The following is a 25,546-nucleotide window of genomic DNA, read 5'->3' on the forward strand; positions in this document are numbered from 1 at the left end:
CATCCTTGGGAGCAATTTACAAACGCATGAAGGTACCATGTTCATCTGTACAAACAATAGTACGCAAGTATAAACACCATGGGACCATTCAGCCGTCATACCGCTCAGGAAGGAGATGTGTTCTGTCTCCTAGAGATGAACGTACTTTGGTGCAAAAAGTGAAAATCAATCCCAGAACAAGAGCAAAGGACCTTGTGAAGATCCTGGAGGAAACAGGTACAAAAGTATATATATCCACAGTTAAACAAGTCCTATATCGACATTACCTGAAAGCCCGCTCAGCAAGGAAGAAGCTACTGCTCCAAAACCGCCATAGAAAAGCCAGACTACGGTTTGCAACTGCACATGGGGACAAAGATCATACTTTTTGGAGAAATGTCCTCTGGTCTGATAAAATAGAACTGTATGCCCATAATGACCATCGTTATGTTTGGAGGAAAAAAGGGGAGTCTTGCAAGCTGAAGAACACCATCCCAACCGTGAAGCACGGGGGTGGCAGCATCATGCTGTGGGGGTGCTTTGCTGCAGGAGGGACTGGTGCATTTCACAAAATAGATGGCATCATGAGGCAGGAAAATGATGTGGCTATGTTGACGCAACATCTCAAGACGTCAGTCAGGAAGTTAAAGCTTGGTCGCAAATGGGTCTTCCAAATGGACAATAGCCCCAAGCATACTTCCAAAGTTGTGGCAAAATGGCTTAAGGACAACAGGGTCAAGGTATTGGAGTGGCCATCACAAAGCCCTGACCTCAATCCAATAGAAGATTTGTGGGCAGAACTGAAAAAGCGTGTGCGAGCAAGAAGGCCTACATACCTGACTCAGTTACACCAGCTCTGTCAGGAGGAATGGGCCAAAATTCACCAAACTTATTGTGGGAAGCTTGTGGAAGGCTACCCGAAACGTTTGACCCAAGTTAAACAATTTAAAGGCAATGCTACCAAATACTAATTGAGTGTATGTAAACTTCTGACCCACTGAGAATGTGATGAAAGAAATAAAAGCTGAAATAAATAATTCTCTCTACTATTATTCTGACATTTCACATTCTTAAAATAAAGTGGTGATCCTAACTGACCAAAAACAGGGAATTTTTACTAGTATTAAATGTCAGGAATTGTGAAAAACTGAGTTTAAATGTATCTGGCTAAGGTGTATGTAAACTTCTGACTTCAACTGTAGATTCCAAATAAGTTGGGAAGAGATTTTTGAAGTACCGATTCCACATGGTTTATGAACTGATACGCAAAACAACGCCAGATTCAAATCTTAGAATCTTTCAATTTAAATTATTATACAAAATTCTTGCAACCAATAGAATGTTATTTATATGGGGAATACAACCATTCCAACTCTGCAGATTCTGCTGCGAAGAGACAGAATCATTAGATCATTTGTTTTGGTACGAGGAATAATTGAAGTTAAACATTTACCAGGAGCTAACTCTGCAGATAGCACTACTGGGTGATTTGAAAAGTCATAGTCAATCGATCAATAATATAATAATACTATCAAAAATGTTTATCTTTAATTTACTATCTGTAGAAACTATGAGAATAGAAAGGTTCAGAACTTTGTGAAACATCACAGTACAGTTGGAAAAATATATGGCAAATAGAAATCTAATATGGATGGTGTTATGAGATAGATGGGATGGGTTGAATGGAGCTGAAGGTTGGAACTAATAACAACTGATAACAACAAGAAAACTAATGTAAAACATACTGTGTTCGTAAAAGGTATATTGGTTAAGAACTTTGGTGAAAGAGCTTGAAAGAAATGGCAAATAGAAATCAAACCGGAGGGACATAATTCATATATGGGTTGAGGGTTGAGGAAGGACATCAGTAATAGATGGGAGAGGTTGAGGGTAAAGGAAGGACAGGAGTAAAAACAAACACAATAGCACAAACACAATAGCACAAATAGATTGCGTCCATAAAATGTGTATAGTATGTATAAGATGGAAGTAGAAGCCTAAGTGTTGTTGTTCACTAGTTTACTCCAATTAGGGAAGGGATGGTAGGGTTAGAAAGTAATGAAGGAAAATATATTGAAATAAAAGGCATGTATGTACAGTGGGGAGAACAAGTATTTGATACACTGCCGATTTTGCAGGTTTTCCTACTTACAAAGCATGTAGAGGTCTGTAATTTTAGTTACAGGTAACGAGTTCAAACAGGTGCAGTTAATACAGGTAATGAGTGGAGAACAGGAGGGCTTCTTAAAGAAAAACTAACAGGTCTGTGAGAGCCGGAATTCTTACTGGTTGGTAGGTGATCAAATACTTATGTCATGCAATAAAATGCTAATTAATTACCAAAAAATCATACAATGTGATTTTCTGGATTTTTGTTGTCAGCACATTCAACTATGTAAAGAAAAAAGTATTTAATAAGATTATTTCTTTCATTCATATCTAGGATGTTGTTTAAGTGTTCCCTTTATTTTTTTGAGCAGTATATTTTGATTTGTTAAACACTTTTTTGGTTATTACATGATTCCATATGTGTAATTTCATAGTTTTGATGTCTTCACTATTATTCTACAATGTAGAAAATAGTAAAAATAAAGAAAACCCCTTGAATGAGTAGGTGTGTCCAAACTTTTGACTGGTATTAATATATATATATATATATATATATATATATATATATAGATAGATAGATAGATAGATAGATAGATAGATAGATAGATAGATAGATATATTTATAGGGGATTGGAAGTGATGCAGACAATTACATTGATCGAAGCTACAATCTGTCTGCAATATTAAAGCTGATCTACACCTTAAAAAACAACAACATTAAATTAAGGATTCAACACCCCTTGACTATTTCCACATTTTATTGTGTTACAGCCTGAATTTAAAATGGATTGAATTGAGATTCTGTGTCACTAGCCTACACACAATACCACATGATGTCAAAGTTTAATTAAGTTACAAATTATTTACAAATTAAAAGCTAAAATGTCTTGAGTCCATTAGTAAGTCCCGAAGCCACTCCTACGTTGTCTTGGCTGTGCTTAGGGTTCTTGTCCTGTTGGAAGGTGAACCTTTGCCATAGTCTGAGGTCCTGAGTACTCTGGATTAGGTTTTCATCAACGATCTCTCTGTATTTTGCGCCGTTCATCTTTCCCTCGATCTTGGCTTGTCTCCCAGTCCCTGCCGCTAAAAAACACCCCCACAGCATGATGCTGCCACCACCATGCTTCACCAGTCTCGGAGCTCTACGGACAATTCCTTCGACCTCATGGCTTGGTTTTTCCTCTGACATGCCGTCAACCAGGGGATCCTTATATAGACAGGTGTGTGCCTTTCCAAATCATGTCCAATCAATAGAATTTACCACAGGTGGACTTCAATCAAGTTGTAGAAACATCTCAAGGATGATCAATGGAAATCGGATGCATAGCATTTTTAGTCTCATAGCAAAAGGTCTGAATACTTATGTCAATAAGGTATTTCTGTTTGACATTTTTTGCAAATTTGCTAACATTTCTAAAAATCTGTTTTCGACATTGCAATTGCGGGGTATTGTGTGTAAATTGATGAGGAACATTTTTAATATAATCCATTTTAGAATAAGGTTGTAATGTAACAAAATGTGTAAAAAGTCAAAGGGTCTGAATACTTTCTGAATGCACTGTACAATTACAGTATCTGTAAGATCCCTCAGTCTAGCAATGCATTTAAAACACAGATTCAACCATAAAGACCAGGGAGGTTTTCCTATGTATTTAGTCTGGGTAAACATTAAATAAGAAGCAAACATTGAATATCCCTTTGAGCATGGTGAAGTTATTAATTACACTTTGGATGGTGTATCAATACACCCAGTCACTACAAAGATACAGGCGTCCTTCCTAACTCAGTTGCCGGAGAGGAAGGAAACAGCTCAGGGATTTCATCATGAGGCCAATGGTGACTTTAAAACAGTTACAGAGTTTAATGGCTGGGATAGGAGAAAACTGAGGATGCATCAACAACATTGTAGTTACTCCACAATACTAACCTAAATGACAGAGTGAAAATAAGGAAGCCTGTATAGAATAAAAATATTCCAAAACATGCATTAAGGCACTAAAGTAAAACTGCAAAATATATAGCAAAAAATGTACTTTATGTCCTGAATACAAAGCATTGTGTTTGGGGCAAATCCAACACAACACATCACTGAGTACCACTCTTCATATTTTCAAGCATGGTGGTGGCTGCATCATGTTATGGATATGCTTGTCATCAGCAAGGACTAGGGAGTTTTTTAGGATAAAAAGAAACGGAATAGAGCTAAGCACAGACAAAATCCTAGAGGAAAACCTGGTTCAGTCTGCTTTCCAACAGACACTGTTGGAAATGTACCTTTCAGCAGAACAATAACTTAAAACACAAGGCCAAATATACACTGGAGTTACTTACCAAGACGACATTGAATGTTCCTGAGTGGCCTAGTTACAGTTTTGACTTAAATCGACTTGAAAATCTATAGCAGCACTTGAAAATGTCTGTCTAGTAATGATCAACAACCAACCTAACAGAGCTTGAAGAATTTTTTAAATAATAATGTGAAAATATTGTACAATACACGTGTGCAAAGTTCTTAGAGACCCAGAAAGACTCACAGCTGTAATGACTCTTAGAGACCCAGAAAGACTCACCGCTGTAATGACTCTTAGAGACCCAGAAAGACTCACCGCTGTAATGACTCTTAGAGACCCAGAAAGACTCACAGCTGTAATGACTCTTAGAGACTAACCCAGAAAGACTCACAGCTGTAATGACTCTTAGAGACTAACCCAGAAAGACTCACAGCTGTAATGACTCTTAGAGACTAACCCATAAAGACTCACAGCTGTAATGACTCTAAGAGACTCAGAAAGACTCAAAGCTGTAATGACTCTTAGAGACCCAGAAAGACTCATAGCTGTAATCGCTGCCAAAGGTGATTCTACAAAGCATTGACTCGGGGGTGTGAATACCTATGTAAATAAGATTTTTCTGTATTTTATTTTCCATAAATTTGCCAACATTTTCTAAAAAACGTATTCACTTTATCATTATGGGGTATTGTGGGTGAGAGAATCCATCAATTGAATCTATTTTGAATTCAGGCTGTAACAAAACAAAATGTGGAATAAGTCAAGGGGTGAGAATACTTTCTGAAGACACTGCAGCATTTTACAATTAACTCGATGTTTCTATTCAGTATTTATATTTACTCATTGTTGATCTGACTTATATTGGACAAAAATGGACTCCAACTCTGGTAAAATGCTCATAAAACCATTCAATAGAGTTATTATCTCTCTCTCTCCCTCCTTCTCGAATCACTTTCCACCTGCTCTCTTTTTCTGCCACTCTCTCCCCCTCCCCATTTCTCCTCCCCCCACCCCCAACAGAATGGCTCTCTGTGCGTCCCTGAAGACCCTTGAGGTGTTCCCGTTTAGAGACCCAGAGCTGTCTTCCCTCCTGCTGTCCCAGCTGAACAGCCTGAGGCAGGACAGGATCCTAACTGACGTGCTGCTCTGTTCAGACAACACAGAGATCCCCTGCCATAGAAACGTACTGGTGTCCTCCAGCCTGTACTTCAGGTCAGCTACAATACAATACAAACTCATTGATTCATTACACAGAGAGCAGGAGACAACCCGACTACAGAACCTCACCTAGCACAACACGACTACAGAACCTCACACAGCACAACCCGACTACAGAACCTCACCAAGCACAACTGCAGAACCTCACCTAGCACGACTACAGAACCTCACCTAGCACAACTACAGAACCTCACCTAGCACAACTACAGAACCTCACCTAGCACAACTACAGAACCTCACCTAGCACAACACGACTACAGAACCTCACACAGCACAACCCGACTACAGAACCTCACCAAGCACAACTGCAGAACCTCACCTAGCACGACTACAGAACCTCACCTAGCACAACTACAGAACCTCACCTAGCACAACTACAGAACCTCACCTAGCACAACTACAGAACCTCACCTAGCACAACCCGACTACAGAACCTCACCTAGCACAACTACAGAACCGCACCTAGCACAACTACAGAACCTCACCTAGCACAACTACAGAACCTCACCTAGCACAACTACAGAACCTCACCTAGCACAACCCGACTACAGAACCTCACCTAGCACAACTACAGAACCTCACCTAGCACAACTCAACTACAGAACCTCACCTAGCACAACCCGACTACAGAACCTCACCTAGCACAACCCGACTACAGAACCTCACCTAGCACAACCCGACTACAGAACCTCACCTAGCACAACCCGACTACAGAACCTCACCTAGCACAACTACAGAATCTCACCGAGCACAACCCGACTACAGAACCTCACCTAGCACAACTACAGAACCTCACCTAGCACAACACGACTACAGAACCTCACCTAGCACAACTATAGAACCTCACCTAGCACGACTACAGAACCTCACCTAGCACAACTATAGAACCGCACCTAGCACAACATGACACAGAACCTCACCTAGCACAACTATAGAACCTGACCTAGCACAACATGACACAGAATCTCACCTAGCACAACTACAGAACCTCACCTAGCACAACTACAGAACCTCACCTAGCACAACTACAGAACCTCACCTAGCACAACCCGACTACAGAACCTCACCTAGCACAACCCGACTACAGAACCTCACCTAGCACAACTATAGAACCTCACCTAGCACAACATGACACAGAACCTCACCTAGCACAACTACAGAACCTCACCTAGCACAACTACAGAACCTCACCTAGCACAACCCGACTACAGAACCTCACCTAGCACAACCCGACTACAGAACCTCACCTAGCACAACCCGACTACAGAACCTCACCTAGCACAACCTGACTACAGAACCTCACCTAGCACAACTACAGAACCTCACCTAGCACGACTACAGAACCTCACCTAGCACAACTATAGAACCTCACCTAGCACAACATGACACAGAACCTCACCTAGCACAACTACAGAACCTCACCTAGCACAACCCGACTACAGAACCTCACCTAGCACAACCCGACTACAGAACCTCACCTAGCACAACACGGCTAAAGAATCTCACCTAGCACAACACAACTACAGAACCTCACCTAGCACAACTACAGAACCTCACCTAGCACAACTACAGAACCTCACCTAGCACAACTACAGAACCTCACCTAGCACAACACGATTACAGAACCTCACCTAGCACAACTACAGAATCTCACCTAGCACAACTACAGAACCTCACCTAGCACAACTACAGAACCTCACCTAGCACAACCTGACTACAGAACCTCACCTAGCACAACTACAGAACCTCACCTAGCACGACTACAGAACCTCACCTAGCACAACTATAGAACCTCACCTAGCACAACATGACACAGAACCTCACCTAGCACAACTACAGAACCTCACCTAGCACAACCCGACTACAGAACCTCACCTAGCACAACACGGCTACAGAATCTCACCTAGCACAACACAACTACAGAACCTCACCTAGCACAACTACAGAACCTCACCTAGCACAACTACAGAACCTCACCTAGCACAACTACAGAACCTCACCTAGCACAACACGATTACAGAACCTCACCTAGCACAACTACAGAACCTCACCTAGCACAACACAACTACAGAACCTCACCTAGCACAACTACAGAACCTCACCTACCACAACCCGACTACAGAACCTCACCTAGCACAACCCGACTACAGAACCTCACCTAGCACAACACAACTATAGAACCTCACCAAGCACAACATGACACAGAACCTCACCTAGCACAACACGACTACAGAACCTCACCTAGCACAACTACAGAACCTCACCTAGCACAACTACAGAACCTCACCTAGCACAACACGACTACAGAACCTCACCTAGCACAACTACAGAACCTCAACTAGCACAACTACAGAATCTCACCTAGCACGACTACAGAACCTCACCTAGCACAACTACAGAACCTCACCTAGCACAACTACAGAACCTCACCTAGCACAACACGACTACAGAACCTCACCTAGCACAACTACAGAACCTCACCTAGCACAACACGACTACAGAACCTCACCTAGCACAACACGACTACAGAACCTCACCTAGCACAACTACAGAACCTCACCTAGCACAACTACAGAACCTCACCTAGCACAACTACAGAACCTCACCTAGCACAACACGACTACAGAACCTCACCTAGCACAACACGACTACAGAACCTCACCTAGCACAACACAACTATAGAACCTCACCAAGCACAACATGACACAGAACCTCACCTAGCACAACACGACTACAGAACCTCACCTAGCACAACTACAGAACCTCACCTAGCACAACTACAGAACCTCACCTAGCACAACTACAGAACCTCACCTAGCACAACACGACTACAGAACCTCACCTAGCACAACTACAGAACCTCACCTAGCACAACTACAGAACCTCACCTAGCACGACTACAGAACCTCACCTAACACAACTACAGAACCTCACCTAGCACAACTACAGAACCTCACCTAGCACAACACGACTACAGAACCTCACCTAGCACAACTACAGAACCTCACCTAGCACAACACGACTACAGAACCTCACCTAGCACAACACGACTACAGAACCTCACCTAGCACAACTACAGAACCTCACCTAGCACAACTACAGAACCTCACCTAGCACAACTACAGAACCTCACCTAGCACAACACGACTACAGAACCTCACCTAGCACAACTACAGAACCTCACCTAGCACAACACGACTACAGAACCTCACCTAGCACAACACGACTACAGAACCTCACCTAGCACAACTACAGAACCTCACCTAGCACAACTACAGAACCTCACCTAGCACAACACGACTACAGAACCTCACCTAGCACAACACGACTACAGAACCTCACCTAGCACAACTATAGAACCTCACCTAGCACAACTACAGAACCTCACCTAGCACAACTATAGAACCTCACCTAGCACAACATGACACAGAACCTCACCTAGCACAACCCGACTACAGAACCTCACCTAGCACAACACGACTACAGAACCTAGCACAACCTCACCTAGAACAAGACAACATTATACAGAGACAACCACATTTTCGAGGACCAGCAGGACCGAGTCCCACCCTTAATACACCAGGCTGGGAGCAGAGCTGGTGTTTTGAATAGTGGGTATACTGTAGGAGGGTACAGTACAATGTACATGAGGTGCATGCTTGTACCGATAGGAAGCAAGAGGTGGGAGTAGCTCTGTTTTGTACCAACCAGTCTGAGTTATGTGTAGAAACCAGACTGAGTTATATGTAGAAACCAGACTGAGTTATATGTAGAAACCAGACTGAGTTATATGTAGAAACCAGACTGAGTTATATGTAGAAACCAGACTGAGTTATATGTAGAAACCAGGCTGAGTTATATGTAGAAACCAGACTGAGTTATATGTAGAAACCAGACTGAGTTATATGTAGAAACCAGGCTGAGTTATATGTAGAAACCAGGCTGAGTTATATGTAGAAACCAGACTGAGTTATATGTAGAAACCAGACTGAGTTATATGTAGAAACCAGACTGAGTTATATGTAGAAACCAGACTGAGTTATATGTAGAAACCAGACTGAGTTATATGTAGAAACCAGACTGAGTTATATGTAGAAACCAGGCTGAGTTATATGTAGAAACCAGACTGAGTTATATGTAGAAACCAGACTGAGTTATATGTAGAAACCAGACTGAGTTATATGTAGAAACCAGACTGAGTTATATGTAGAAACCAGACTGAGATATATGTAGAAACCAGACTGACTTATATGTAGAAACCAGACTGAGTTATATGTAGAAACCAGGCTGTGTGTGTGCCTTACCAAATCATGTCCAATCAATATAATTTACCACAGGTGGACTCCAATCAAGTTGTAGAAACATCTCAAGCATGATCAATGGAAACAGGAAACAGGATGCACCTGAGCTCAATTTCGAGTCTCATAGCAAAGGGTCTGAATACTTATGTAAACAAGTTATTTCAGTTTTTTGTTTAAAACATTTCTAAAAACCTGTTTTCGCTTTGTCATTATGGGGTATTGTGTGTAGATTGATGAGAAAAAAAATCTAGAATTTAATCAATTTTAGAATAAGGCTGTAATGTAACAAAATGGGGGAAAAGGGAAAGGGTCTGAATCATTTCAGAATGAACTCTATAGTATTATTTAATTCACAAGGTATTACAGACTGACCACTTACCATGCCTTTTGAAAGTATTTATACCCCTTAACATATTCCACATTTTGTTGTTACAGCCTGACTTTAAAATTGATTAAATTGTAACACTTTGGGCTTCGTGGGTGTGGAGTCAGGCGCAGGAAGCAGGAAAATGTTTGGTACAATATGTAATTTAATAAGTACTGAAAACCGAGGAAATATGTCCAAACACAACAGGGCGAAACAATAACCCCGAAGTCCAAAATACATGTACCACAAAACATACAAAGTGACGACACATAACAAGCTCGCACACAGAACAGGTGGAGAGGCGGGCTTAAATAATAAAACGAATTACTCATGGGAAACAGGTGTAACTCATAAAGACATAACTAACAGAAAAACGAAAAAGGGATCGATGGGAGCTAGTAGGCCGGTGACGACGACCGCCGAGCGCCGCCCGAACAGGGAGAGGAACTATCCTCGGAAGTAGTCGTGACATAAATTGATAATTTTTCTCACCCATCTACACACAATACCCCATAACGGCAAAGTGAAAACATGTTTTTAGAATTTTTTGCACGTTTTTTATTTATTTAAATGAACTAATATCTAATTTACATAAGTATACATGATCCTAAGTCAATATATGTCAGAATCACCATTGGCAGTGATTACAGCGGTGAGTCATTCTGGGTAGAGCATTCTGGGTAGAGCATTCTGGGTAGAGCATTCTGGGTAGAGCATTCTGGGTAGAGCATTCTGGGTAGAGTCTTCAATCTTTGTCAAGTTGGTTGTTGATCATTGCTAGACAGCCATTTTCCTGTCTTGCCATATATTTTCAAGCTGATTCAACTCAACTGTAACTAGGCCACTCAGGAACATTCAATGTCATCTTGGTAAGCAACTCCAGTGTATATTTGGCCTTGTGTTTTAGGTTATTGTCCTGCTAAAAGGTGAATTTGTCTACGAGTGTCTGTTGGAATGCAAACTGAACCAGGTTTTCCTCTAAATTTTGTCTGTGCTTAGCTCTACTGCGTTTGTTTTTTATCCTAAACAACTCCCTAGTCCTAAACGATTGCAAGCATACCCATAACATGTTGCAGCCACCATCATGCTTGAAAATATGAAGAGTGGTACTCAGTGATGTGTTGTGTTGGATTTGACTCAAACATAACGCTTTGTATTCAGGACAAAAAGTTAATTTCTTAGCAAAAGTTTTTACAGATTTACTTTAATGCCTTATTTGCAAACAGGATTAATGTTTTGGAATATTTTGTCTTGTACAGGCTTTCTTCTTTCATGTAGGTTAGTATTGTGGAGTAAATACAATGTTGTTGATCCATCCTCAGTTTTCTCCTATCACAGCCATTAAACTCTGCAATAGTTTTAAAGTCACCCTTGGCCTCATGGTGAAATCCCTGAGTGTTTTCCTTCCTTTCCGGCAACTGAGTTAGGAAGGATGCCTGTATCTTTATAGTGACTGGGTGTATTTATACACCATCCAAAGTGTAATTAATAACTTCACCATGCTCAAAGGAATATTCAATGTCTGCTTTTTATTTTTACCCATCTACCAATAGGTGCCCTTCTCTGTGAGGTACTGGAAAACCTCCCTGGTCTTTGTGGTCGAAATGTACTTCTCTATTGAGGAACCGACCTGATAATTGTATGTGTGGGGTACAGAGATGAGCTCGTCATTCAACAATCATGTTAAATACTATTACTGCAGACAGAGTGATTCCATGCAACTTATTATGTGACTTGTTAAGGAACATTTTACTCTTGAGCTTATTTAGGCTCCTTGCCATAACAAAGGGGTTGAAATCCTTTTGATTGAAGACATGTCAGCTTTTAATTTTTAATTCATTTGTAAACATTTCTAAAAACATAATTCCACTTTACATTATGGAGTATTGTGTGGAGGCCAGTTGGGGTGTTGTGTGGAGGCCAGTTGGGGTATTGTGTGGAGGCCAGTTGGGGTATTGTGTGGAGGCCAGTTGGGGAATTGTGGGTAGGATAGTTGGGGTATTGTGTGGAGGCCAGTTGGGGTATTGTGGGTAGACCAGTTGGGGTATTGTGTGGAGGCCAGTTGGGGTATTGTGGGTAGACCAGTTGGGGTATTGTGTGGAGGCCAGTTGGGGTATTGTGTGGAGGCCAGTTGGGGTATTGTGTGGATGCCAGTTGGGGTATTGTGTGGATGCCAGTTGGGGTATTGTGTGGAGACCAGTTGGGGTATTGTGTGGATGCCAGTTGGGGTATTGTGTGGAGGCCAGTTGGGGTATTGTGTGGAGACCAGTTGGGGTATTGTGTGGAGACCAGTTGGGGTATTGTGTGGAGGCCAGTTGGGGTATTGTGTGGAGGCCAGTTGGGGTATTGTGTGGAGGCCAGTTGGGGTATTGTGTGGAGGCCAGTTGGGGTATTGTGTGGAGGCCAGTTGGGGTATTGTGTGGAGGCCAGTTGGGGTATTGTGGGTAGGCCAGTTGGGGTATTGTGTGGAGGCCAGTTGGGGTATTGTGGGTAGCCCAGTTGGGGTATTGTGGGTAGGCCAGTTGGGGTATTGTGGGGAGGCCAGTTGGGGTATTGTGGGTAGACCAGTTGGGGTATTGTGGGGAGGCCAGTTGGGGTATTGTGGGTAGGCCAGTTGGGGTATTGTGTGGAGGCCAGTTGGGGTATTGTGTGGAGGCCAGTTGGGGTATTGTGTGGAGGCCAGTTGGGGTATTGTGTGGAGGCCAGTTGGGGTATTGTGTGTAGGCCAGTTGGGGTATTGTGTGTAGGCCAGTTGGGGTATTGGGGGTAGGCCAGTTGGGGTATTGTGGGTAGGCCAGTTGGGGTATTGTGTGGAGGCCAGTTGGGGTATTGTGGGTAGACCAGTTGGGGTATTGTGTGGAGGCCAGTTGGGGTATTGTGGGTATGCCAGTTGGGGTATTGTGTGTAGGCCAGTTGGGGTATTGTGTGGAGGCCAGTTGGGGTATTGTGGGTAGGCCAGTTGGGGTATTGTGGGTAGACCAGTTGGGGTATTGTGGGTAGACCAGTTGGGGTATTGTGTGGAGGCCAGTTGGGGTATTGGGGGTAGGCCAGTTGGGGTATTGTGGGTAGACCAGTTGGGGTATTGTGTGGAGGCCAGTTGGGGTATTGTGTGGAGGCCAGTTGGGGTATTGTGGGTAGGCCAGTTGGGGTATGGTGGGTAGACCAGTTGGGGTATTGTGTGGAGGCCAGTTGGGGTATTGTGGGTAGACCAGTTGGGGTATTGTGTGGAGGCCAGTTGGGGTATTGTGGGTAGGCCAGTTGGGGTATTGTGGGTAGGCCAGTTGGGGTATTGTGGGTAGACCAGTTGGGGTATTGTGTGGGGGCCAGTTGGGGTATTGTGTGGAGGCCAGTTGGGGTATTGTGTGGAGGCCAGTTGGGGTATTGTGAGGAGGCCAGTTGGGGAATTGTGGGTAGGCCAGTTGGGGTATTGTGGGTAGGCCAGTTGGGGTATTGTGGGTAGGCCAGTTGGGGTATTGTGTGGAGGCCAGTTGGGGTATTGTGTGGAGGCCAGTTGGGGAATTGTGGGTAGGCCAGTTGGGGTATTGTGGGTAGGCCAGTTGGGGTATTGTGGGTAGGCCAGTTGGGGTATTGTGGGTAGGCCAGTTGGGGTATTGTGGGTAGGCCAGTTGGGGTATTGTGGGTAGGCCAGTTGGGGTATTGTGGGTAGGCCAGTTGGGGTATTGTGGGTAGGCCAGTTGGGGTATTGTGGGTAGGCCAGTTGGGGTATTGTGTGGAGACCAGTTGGGGTATTGTGTGGAGGCCAGTTGGGGTATTGTGTGGAGGCCAGTTGGTGTATTGTGGGTAGTCCAGTTGGTGTATTGTGGGTAGTCCAGTTGGGGTTTTGTGGGTAGTCCAGTTGGGGTTGTGGGGGTAGGCTAGTTTGGGTTTTGTGGGTAGTCCAGTTGGGGTTGTGGGGGTAGGCTAGTTTGGGTTTTGTGGGTAGGCCAGTTGGAGTATTGTGGGGGTAGGCTAGTTGGGGTTTTGTGGGTAGGCCAGTTGGAGTATTGTGGGTAGACCAGTGACAACTTAATCCATGTTAAATTCAGGCTGCAGCACAACAAATGTGGAAAATATCAAGGGGTGTGAATACTTTCTTAAAGCGCTGTAATTGGCAGTCTTTCTCCAATGTATTGTCATGTGTATGTATATTCATGATCCACAGGCCTTTGGTACATTAGGAGATGAGTTGGAGCTTAAAAGCCCTAAAACAGCACATTAAAGAAATAAGTACTATGCTTTTTTTGTGTGTGTGTGTTCTCTGTTAAAATGTCTGCTCAGTCCACATGCCCACATGCTCTATATATGTGATGTATACAATAACTATGTATGTATACTATAATCCTACTATTCAATGGGATGTCCACTGCCCTCATCTGTTAAAATGTTTGATCAGGTTCTTCAGTGATAGACGGAACAGACAAGGTTAACTTTGATTCAAATAAAAATAAATTAAAGAAATCTAACTAACTACATGGGTTGTGCTCCATCAACCTAAAGACATTGGTGGGTTTTTTGTTACATTAAAAAAAATAGACGTTGAATATTTAAAGAGGAGTTGGAGAAGCTCTGCTTCCACCTACTGTTCAAATCAAATGAAATAAAATGTTATTGGTCAACATACACATGGTTAGCAGATGTTATTGCGAGTGTAACGAAATACTTGTAATAGAAGAGGCGTAGATTCCAGATGAATCTTTATTTAAAGTTTTTTTTTATTTAACTAGGCAAGTCAGTTAAGAATAAATTCTTATTTACAATCACGACAGATTTTCACTTTGTCAGCTCGGGGATTCGATCCAGCAACCCTTCAGTTACTGGCCCTCCACTCTAACCACTAGGCTACCTGCCTCCTCTACACTCTAACCACTAGGCTACCTGCCTCCTCTACACTCTAACCACTAGGCTACCTGCCTCCTCTACACTCTAACCACTAGGCTACCTGCCTCCTCTACACTCTAACCACTAGGCTACCTGCCTCCTCTACACTCTAACCACTAGGCTACCTGCCTCCTCTACACTCTAACCACTAGGCTACCTGCCTCCTCTACACTCTAACCACTAGGCTACCTGCCTCCTCTACACTCTAACCACTAGGCTACCTGCCTCCTCTACACTCTAACCACTAGGCTACCTACCACCTCTACACTCTAACCACTAGGCTACCTGCCTCCTCTACACTCTAACCACTAGGCTACCTGCCTCCTCTACACTCTAACCACTAGGCTACCTGCCACCTCTACACTCTAACCACTAGGCTACCTGCCTCCTCTACACTCTAACCACTAGGCTACCTGCCACCTCTACACTCTAACCACTAGGCTACCTGCCATCATTACAGGCATAATACACCATTTTCCCTTATGTCCTAGCATATGAACCAAGGCAATATGTTACATGGTGAAAAATACACGTTGATTTCATTGTATGGGGCAGATCTGATGTTTTTAGATAAAATACAAGCTATATTAGATCACATCCACACAGGAACTATTACTTTAGCAGGCATCCTGAAAACATTCGACAAGTTAGAAAGACGTAGCAATAAAATGGCTAATTCAAAAGAGCCTTCAGAGGCTGAATTTTCAGATAGCTTCCTGTAGATTATTATTCCCAACATCAAAAGATGACTCCTTTTTCTTCCTCAAAGTAAAAAAATAAAAAAAAAGATATACAAGAATTGATTATAATTTTTATTTCCAAAAAATTCACTCAACAATTTACTGGATTAAAAAAGTGAATGATGTAATGATATCATATCATTGTCTCATGTTTAATTCCACCAACAGAAAATACACAACGGAATATGGAGAATGAACAGAGCCGCGTCTTCAAGACCCAAAACGTATTCTATACGTGAATTCAAAATAAAAACCTTGACCGTTACAGACGTAGACATAGAGGACAGTGGAAAGCCTACCCCAGATATAATTTGGGATGCCTTTAAAACCTCTACAGGATCGCTGGGTCCCCCTCGGGACGTTTCAGCTAACGTAGGCTAATGTGATTAGCATGAGGTTGTAAGTAACAAGAACATTTCCCAGGACATAGACATATCTGATATTGGCAGAAAGCTTACATTCTTGTTAATCTAACTGCATTGTCCAGTTTACAGTAGCTATTACAGTGAAATAATACCATGCTATTGTTTGAGGAGAGTGCACAGTTATTAACTTGAAAATGTATTAATAAACCAATTAGGCACATTTGGGCAGTCTTGATACAACATGTTGAACAGAAATGCAATGGTTTATTGGATCAGTCTAAAACTTTGCACATACACTGCCAAAATCTAAATTGTGCTGGGTTGGAATAATACATTATGGTCTTTCTCTGTCACGCCTGATCTGTTTCACCTGTCCTTGTGCTTGTCTCCACCCCCCTCCAGGTGTCACCCATTATCCCCTGGGTACTTATACCAGTGTTCTCTGTTCGTCAGTTGCCAGTTCGTTTTGTTTTGTCAAGCCTACCAGCATTTTCCCCTCTGTTCCTGTCTATAAATTTTTCCTGGTTTTGACCTTTTCTGCCCGTCCTGAGCCTGCCTGACATCCTGTAACTTTGCCCCACTACTCTGGATTATTGACCCCTGCCTGCCTTGACCCTAAGCCTGCCTGCCTTGACCCTGACCCTGCCTGCCGTCCTGTACCTTCGCCCCACTACTCTGGATTATCGACCCCTGCCTGCCTTGACCTGTCGCTGCCTGCCCCTGTTGCTGTAATTAACATTGTTACTTCAACACAGTCTGCATTTGGGTCTTACCTGAAACGTGATATTCTCTTGCATTTCAAAGAAAATATACAAAGAAAGAACAATGCATTTTGTGTTATATTTTCCTACATTCATTTGACATTTCCAGGAACTTCAAAGTGTTTCCTTTCAAATGGTATCAAGAATATGCATATCCTTGCTTCAGGTCCTAAGCTACAGGCAGTTAGATTTGGGAATGTTATTTTAGGCGAAACATTTTTTTAAAGGGGACGGATCCTGGCAGTGCATTAGGGGATGGAGATAGGGGTGAGACCAGGTGGGTCTAGGCAGGAGAGTAGTACAGGCACGGGAGATAGGGGTGAGACCAGGTGGGTCTAGACAGGAGAGTAGTACAGGCACGGGAGATAGGGGTGAGACCAGGTGGGTCTAGGCAGGAGAGTAGTACAGGCACGGGAGATAGGGGTGAGACCAGGTGGGTCTAGACAGGAGAGTAGTACAGGCACGGGAGATAGGGGTGAGAGCAGGTGGGTCTAGGCAGGAATGATGTTCAAATCAAAATCAAGATTTTATTGTTCACCTACACATATTTAGCAGATGTTATTGCGGGTGTAGTGAAATGCTTGTGTTGTTGATGTTTGTGTGTTGTCTGTGTGTTTTCTCTATTTTTTTTATGAAATAAAAACATCTAAAAAAAGAACATCTAAAAAAAGAAAAGTATGTATATGTAACAGTGTAGGTTCCGTCCCTCTCTTCGCCCCAACCCGGGCTCGAACCAGGGACCCTTGCACACATCAACAACTGACACCCACCGAAGCATCGTTACCCATCGCTCCACAAAAGCCGCGGCCCTTGCAACGCAAGGGGAAACCCTACTTCAAGTCTCAGAGCGAGTGACGTCACTGATTGAAATGCTATTAGCGCGCACCACCGCTAACTAACTAGCCATTTCACATCGGTTACATATAGATGATACATTATTATTGTCATGTCTATTCCTCAGGGCCATGTTCTACAGTAACTTGTCATGTCTATTCCTCAGGGCCATGTTCTACAGTAACTTGTCATGTCTATTCCTCAGGGCCATGTTCTACAGTAACTTGTCATGTCTATTCCTCAGGGCCATGTTCTACAGTAACTTGTCATGTCTATTCCTCAGGGCCATGTTCTACAGTAACTTGTCATGTCTATTCCTCAGGGCCATGTTCTACAGTAACTTGTCATGTCTATTCCTCAGGGCCATGTTCTACAGTAACTTGTCATGTCTATTCCTCAGGGCCATGTTCTACAGTAACTTGTCATGTCTATTCCTCAGGGCCATGTTCTGCAGTAACTTTGTGGAGAGCAGCCAGGGTCGGGTGGATCTGAAAGGCATCTCCCCTGACGTGCTCAGTGGCATAGTGGACTATGTGTATACAGGAGCCATCACCATCAGCATGGACTTAGTGCTGCCTCTAATGCAGGCGGCCTCGATGCTGCACTATGGACGTCTGTTTGAGGCCTGCTCCACCTTCCTTCAGGTGACTACAGATGGAAATCAGCTTTGTTGCTAACTCTGGGGCTGTTAGATTGATTTTGAAACTGCGGTATTGATTGATGTGATTGTGCCACTATCTCCTGATTGTGTTTGTGAAATCAGGCCTCCCTTGCAAAATATACTTTTGTCTCAAATGGGACTTTCCTGCTTAAATAAAGGTTCAATTAAATAGTAAATTATAATGTGCACACACACACACACACACACAGTCTTTGTTAAATGATAATATATTTCAGGAGCAGCTGAGCCCAGACAACTGTCTCAGTATGATCAGGTTGTCAGAGATCCTCCACTGTGACAGTCTGAAGGAGAAGGCTAAGGAGATGGCGGTGAGGAGCTTCTCAGACGTAGCTGCATCCGAGGACTTCTGTGAGCTCTCCTTACCGGAGCTCATGTGTTACCTGGAGGATGACCGACTGTGTGCCGAGGAGGAGCAGGTGAAATGAGATGAGAAGAGTAGAGATGAGTAAAGAAGAGATATGAAAAATAAGATTGTTTTTAACATGGGGGGATTAGTACTAAAAGTCAAATTTCGCAGGTGTTTGAGACCCTCCTGGCGTGGATCCACCACGACCCATTCTCCCGGCGCGGCGCCATCCACGACCTCTTCAAGAAGGTGCGTCTGCGCTACATCCACCCTACCTACCTGTTCCAGTTCATCGCCAACGACCCGCTGGTGCAGTCCTCCACGCTCTGCACTGAGATCATTGAATCCGTCCGTCGCCTCATGCTCTCGGTCAGTGCCAAGTGCGGTGGTGAGCTGAAGCCCCTGTGGACCACACCGCGCCGCTACACCTGCCGAGAGACGCTCGTTGTGGTCGGCGGGCGCAAGAATAACGAGCAGACGTCCCGGGAAGCCCTGCTCTATGACGAGAGGACTCAGCGCTGGCAGTGGCTGGCCAAGCTACCTCTGAGACTCTACAAGGCCTCCTACGTCTGTATCCACAGCATCCTGTATGTGGTAGGGGGGCTCAGCCTCAGCATGGCCTCAGGAGACAGCTCTGTATCTGCCACCGTCTACACCCTCTCCCTCAAGACCAACCAGGTATGAAGGGGCTAGTATACCCACAGCACTAACGGTTTGTCCAGAAAATATATATATTTTTTTTAATGAGATTTTATTGTGCTAATCGATAATTATTTTGTATTGTTGTATTTATGAAAATGGTACATTTCAACCTTAGCTGCTATTGATACCATGTAATGTTTCATTACTGAAATCCACCCGTCTCTGTAACCAGTGGAGGACGGCCGAGCCCATGTTGGCGCCACGCTACGCCCATCAGAGTGTCTCCTACCTCCACTTCATCTTTGTCCTGGGGGGGATCGGAGGGGACAAACAGATCTCCAACTCCATGGAGAGGTACAACAGTATGTTTAACCAATGGGAGGCCATGGCTCCTCTCCCCAGCGCCGTGCTGCACCCAGCCGTCGCCGCCAACGACCAGAGAGTCTATGTGTTCGGAGGGGAGGATGCCATGCAGAACCCTGTCAGGGAGATACAGGTAACCATTGGTCAATCAACCCATCAATCAACCAATCAACCCATCAGTCAACCAATCAACTCATCAATCAACCAATCAACCCATCAGTCAACCAATCAACCCATCAGTCAACCAATCAATCCATTTAGAACTCAAACAGTTGTAACAAAGAAGGGAGGAGGCAATTCCTTTAGCGTGTTTTATGCTAATAGCCTGACAGATGGTTTTATGCTAATAGCCTGACAGATGGTTTTATGCTAATAGCCTGACAGATGGTTTTATGCTAATAGCCTGACAGATGGTCGATGGATCTTAATCTTTGATATCATTGACCGGAGGTGGAGAGAGTGGTGAGGCGAAGAAAGTAAAAACAATATGGGGCCCGTAGTTTTTCCTGATCTGGTAACCTAACCAGGTAAAACTCTGGACCGTATACGGTATGACGTGACTAATCCATTTGTAAAAAAAAAAAAAAATGTAATATGAGCTATGATGGGACCAGAGTTTTTCTAGTCTTGTCACATGGTTTTAGAAAAATTCCTGGCCTTGGGGAGGATGAAAACCCTGTTCTTGTTCATATGAATTGTGTTTTAAAGAAGAACTAGGAGGGTTTCCTATACACAGATAAAGCAACATGATTGGACAATAAAACTCACAGGGCTTGTTTTATGCAGCTTTTCATTGTGTAGTCCTGCCCTATGCAACTGTGGGCATAATTACACATTAACTAACAGTCTGTCAGCTATTGTGTTAATTAATTCATTCCAGTTAATCATTTTGGATTAGTAAAGTATAGGTAGTCTCCGTCAGCCCAAGTTTGAATATTAACCAGATTTGATCCCGTTCACATTTTTCTCACAAACAAATGGGCTATAAATACACAACGTTACCACTTCGTTTACACTGGCCAGAGGGGCAGGGATGCATAGTAGGCTACACTAAAGCCTGGTCTCATGAACTCAACGTAACATAGTAAAGTAAATCCGGGACACTAAAATGTGTTTGATATGTTACGTTTGCTATGGTTACACAAGACAGAACATTATATAATAAGGCAAAATAAGGGTGGAAAATAAGGGTGGATGGTCAGGGTGAATGGGTGGGCATATAACCCTAACCCAAAGGTTGCGTGTTCGAATCTCATCACGGTATACATTAGCTAATTAACAACTTTGCGATTACTTTTCAGCTACTTTGAATGTTAGCTAACCCTTCCGCTAACCTTAACCCCTAGCTAACGTTAGTCACCGAGCTAACGTTGGCCACAGCAAATTGGATTTGCTACATATAATACGATTTGCAAATTTATAACATATTGCAATTCGTCACATATTGTACAAAATGCAATTCGTCACATATCAAACGAAATGGATGATGGACATCCACAAATTAAAACATATCATACGAAACGTAACATATCATACTAACTGGAGTGTCTGAGATTTACATTTACTATGTTACATCTACCTCAGAGTCCAGGCTGTTGACTATGAAGCTCCTGTTAGTACATTTACTATGTTACATCAACCTCTGAGTCCAGGCTGTTGACTATGAAGCTGTTAGTAGCCTACAGTTGACCAGACAGACATTTTTGTATATTTGCCATGCAATACAGCTAATGTTTTAAGTCTATAGCAGTGGTCACCAACCTTTTTTGAGTCAAGATCACTTTCCCAGTCAAAAAGCAAACCGAGATCTACTGCTCAGATGTTTTTCTTTACATTAACCCCACACAAACAGTTTGGTAGGAATGAGATTTGGGCAGTAGGCCTAATACATTATCACAGCATATTGGCTTATATGATTGGCCTTTCAATATTGTTAATCAGACCATATTATATTTCAAAACTCGAGCTTTGATGACAAAATAGATCAGTTGGTTTAGCATTTGTGTGGCACTGTGGAGCATGAATTGAAATAATTAGCTTTTTTATTGTACTGGACTGATGGTAGCTGTATCTGATGGTCAACGAGGTGAAATAATAACGTCAGTGATCTTCAGGTCGAAAAGTCGGAGCTCTAGAAAGATACCGAGTTTACGACTTGGAATTCCGAGTCGGATGACCGGTCAAAACGATTTTTCCCAACCGCCTCTCACGGCCCTTGCTCTCTCCTTCCTTTCCTCCGGTGAGACTGACCAGAGAGAGAGGACACCGTCTTCCACCTGATGGCCAAACTCGAGTCGCACCGCATCTGCCTCATGCGCAAATTCATGTGGTTCCTGTGACCAGAGAAAGTTAAATATTCCTTAATATTAAAATCGACACGACGAGCTGCAAAATGCAGGGCTATCGATACTTGGCCAATCATTCATTGCAGCTGCAGTCTAGGCGGAAGTTCAGAGAAGTGCGTTTTGTAATAATGTTGAATAAAAACAGTGACAGTGCTGAATATAAACTTAAACATGAATTCACTCAGAAAAACAGCAGCTCTTTGCTGTATTCGTTGACAGTTATTAAATCTGACGTAGGCTAGTAGCCTATTAAACGTGGCTGTGGTCAGGGTCATGGAAGCTCTGTAGCCACGGTGATTTGAGCTATCCGATTGGGCAGCTCAGTAGGTGCAATCGATTTAGTCACAGATTTGCCGGTCCGCCTGGTAGCCGGAGTTTGTCTCATGGGAACACTTTACCCACCCGGTGACATGGACTTTTGAAACAAGTGCACCTACCGACAACACCATTTAAATAAAAGGATCAGAAGCCTTTATGGTTCGTTGGATTTTCTACAGAAATATTTGGTGATGGACTAGGAATGCCTTTGAGATCGACCAGTTGGCGACCACTGGTCTATCGGCCGATACATTTATCTACGTTTTTGGTTGTGTCTGTCGGGAGTGATGCGTTATCGCGCTTGTTAATAAATCAATACTGGAGGAAGGTGAAGAGCTCTTCTACGCAAGGCCTTGAGCTTTGGTCCGTGCTGTCCAGTTTCCTTCGGAAGAACCTATCCCATTGTAAAATGGTTAATGTAAGGGTTAAGGCTAGGTTAGGTCAGGGTTAAGGGTCAGGGTAAGGGTTAGGTTAAGGTGAATGGTGGGTTAATGTTAGAGTTTAGAATAGGGACATCCCAATAGTACTGACCCTTGAGCTTTGTGCCCCAGCCCACAAGACCTGCGATTTCCAGGAATCTGATTGGTCAAGATACGCAAAGAGACAAATCATGAGGCAAATTGGTCTTAAAAAACAGCACTTTGCCCTTAAATCAAACGTGGCGTGGGCCTCACCACACGAGTTCTGCCGGCCCTCGTCATTGACTGGCTGACAGGCTGACTGAAACTCTCTCTGCTATCTCTGTCTCTCAGGTGTACCACATCTCCAGGAACCTGTGGTCCAGATTGGAAACCCGGACAGTGAAGAACGTCTGTGCACCTGCTGCTGTCATCGAAGATAAGATCTACATCATTGGAGGTGAACAGGCTGCCGCTTTCAACATGTTTATCTGGTTTACCTGGTCTATCATGTAGAATATCCACAGCTGTTACAATCCACATGAGTTGATAGCATGTCTCTCTTTTTCTATCTTAATCTCCTTTCAACTTTATTTACTTTGATGTTGTGATTCTGAACAATCTGTGGGTAGGTTATGTCCCCAATGGCACCCTATTCCCTCTGAGCTCTGGTCAAAAGGAGTGTACTACATAGGGAATAGGCTGCTATTTGGTTACGTCGGCTGCCTTAAGAGTCAATGTGTATTGGAAATGTTTCATTTGTAGGGTACACTAGACGGATGATCGCCTACGACACCAAAGCCAACAAGTTTGTAAAGTGTGAGAACCTGAAGGAGAGGCGGATGCACCACAGCGCCACGGTAATCAACAACAAGCTGTACGTGACGGGGGGCCGCTTCCTGAACGGGCACGACACCATCGAGGACTCGGACTGCTTCGAGTGTTACGACCCCAAGACGGACGTTTGGACCTCCAAGGGGACGCTGCCGTACAAATTGTTTGACCACGGCTCCCTGCCTCTGGTCTGTGTCTCCAACAGACCAAACCCTCCCTGAGTGACCCACAACATCTTATCAACATCATCTGGTCGTCTGGAGGTGAACAGTAAGGCTGACTTCTACAGCTGCCTCTCTGTCCTCCATTTGCAGATGCAATGTCCTCCAGTCCTTTGTCACATTTGAGCTGGTCCACAAACTGTATATGATATCTCTGATGAGTGACCCACAACATCCCCAAAACTCCTTGGACTCCTAGCCTAGCGGGCTCCTAGCCTAGCGGGCTCCTAGCCTAGCAGGCTCCTAGCCTAACCGGCTCCTAGCCTAACCGGCTCCTAGCCTAGCAGGCTCCTAGCCTAGCGGGCTCCTAGCCTAACCGGCTCCTAGCCTAGCGGGCTCCTAGACTAGCGGGCTCCTAGCCTAATCGGCTCCTAGCCTAGCGGGCTCCTAGCCTAGCGGGCTCCTAGCCTAGCCTAACCGGCTCCTTACCTAACCTAGCATAGCGGGCTCCTAAAGTAGCCTAGCCTAGCAGGCTCCTAGCCTAGCTACCTGTCATGTTACTCCTTCACAGCAGTTATAATTGGACACCACAGCTGGGATCGGATCGGAAACCGTCTGAACAGACAGACGTTGGTCTCTTCTCTCACACAGTCACAGGACGTCAACACACGCCTCAGACACGGTCTTGATGCTAGCATCTGTGGCGTTCTAAATCAAAACATGAGATCTCAGCTGGCAGGCAGAGGTGTCACGTTGGCCCCAGGGAGGGAGGGAGGGAGGGAGGGACAACGGCTCCACTGACAGATTTCTCAGTCTCCACTGTCCTCCAAGGGTAAATCTGAAATGGCACCCTATTCCCTATATAGTTCACGACTACTGGTCAGAACTAGTGCACTACATAGGGAATAGGGTACAAACTGGTCAGAACTAGTGCACTACATAGGGAATAGGGTACAAACTGGTCAGAACTAGTGCACTACATAAGGAACAGGGTAGGCACTGGTCAAGACAAGGGAATAGGGTGCGATTTCAGACCAACGCTCCCCTACCCAAACTAAGTCCACATAACAATGATTGAAGTCCTGTAACAGAGCTGGATGATATGGACAATGGAACTGGTACAACAACGATAAAAATAAGGATTCGTTTCTAACATGAATGTTCACCACAGTTTAACATGGATGTTCACCACAGTTTCTAACATGAATGTTCACCACAGTTTAACATGAATGTTCACCACAGTTTAACATGGATGTTCACCACAGTTTAACATGGATGTTCACCACAGTTTAACATGAATGTTCACCACAGTTTAACATGAATGTTCACCACAGTTTAACATGAATGTGCACCACAGTTTCTAACATGAATGTTCACCACAGTTTAACATGAATGTTCACCACAGTTTAACATGGATGTTCACCACAGTTTAACATGAATGTTCACCACAGTTTAACATGAATGTGCACCACAGTTTCTAACATGAATGTTCACCACAGTTTAACATGAATGTTCACCACAGTTTAACATGAATGTTCACCACAGTTTAACATGAATTTACTATTGATGGTTGTGGCCATCTATTGTCCCATGAACAATCACCCATATTAACAA

The 25,546-nt window shown here is 43.7% G+C and overlaps 1 protein-coding gene across 1 annotated transcript in view; it reads left to right on the forward strand.

The window, feature by feature from the left end:
- klhl38a (kelch-like family member 38a) overlaps positions 1-24,234 on the forward strand; it is a 35,449-nt gene extending 11,215 nt beyond the window's left edge. Inside the window, exons 2-8 of the mRNA XM_029736097.1 lie at positions 5,400-5,591; positions 18,283-18,487; positions 18,741-18,941; positions 19,043-19,549; positions 19,746-20,009; positions 23,292-23,397; positions 23,703-24,234. Coding sequence (XP_029591957.1) covers positions 5,401-5,591; positions 18,283-18,487; positions 18,741-18,941; positions 19,043-19,549; positions 19,746-20,009; positions 23,292-23,397; positions 23,703-23,992 — 1,764 coding nt within the window. The 5' untranslated portion in view covers position 5,400 and the 3' untranslated portion in view covers positions 23,993-24,234. The remainder of the gene's footprint in view (positions 1-5,399; positions 5,592-18,282; positions 18,488-18,740; positions 18,942-19,042; positions 19,550-19,745; positions 20,010-23,291; positions 23,398-23,702) is intronic.
- Positions 24,235-25,546: the final 1,312 nt, after the last annotated feature.

The sequence above is a fragment of the Salmo trutta genome, chromosome 36 (assembly GCF_901001165.1).
Source record: "Salmo trutta chromosome 36, fSalTru1.1, whole genome shotgun sequence".
NCBI lineage: Eukaryota > Metazoa > Chordata > Actinopteri > Salmoniformes > Salmonidae > Salmo > Salmo trutta.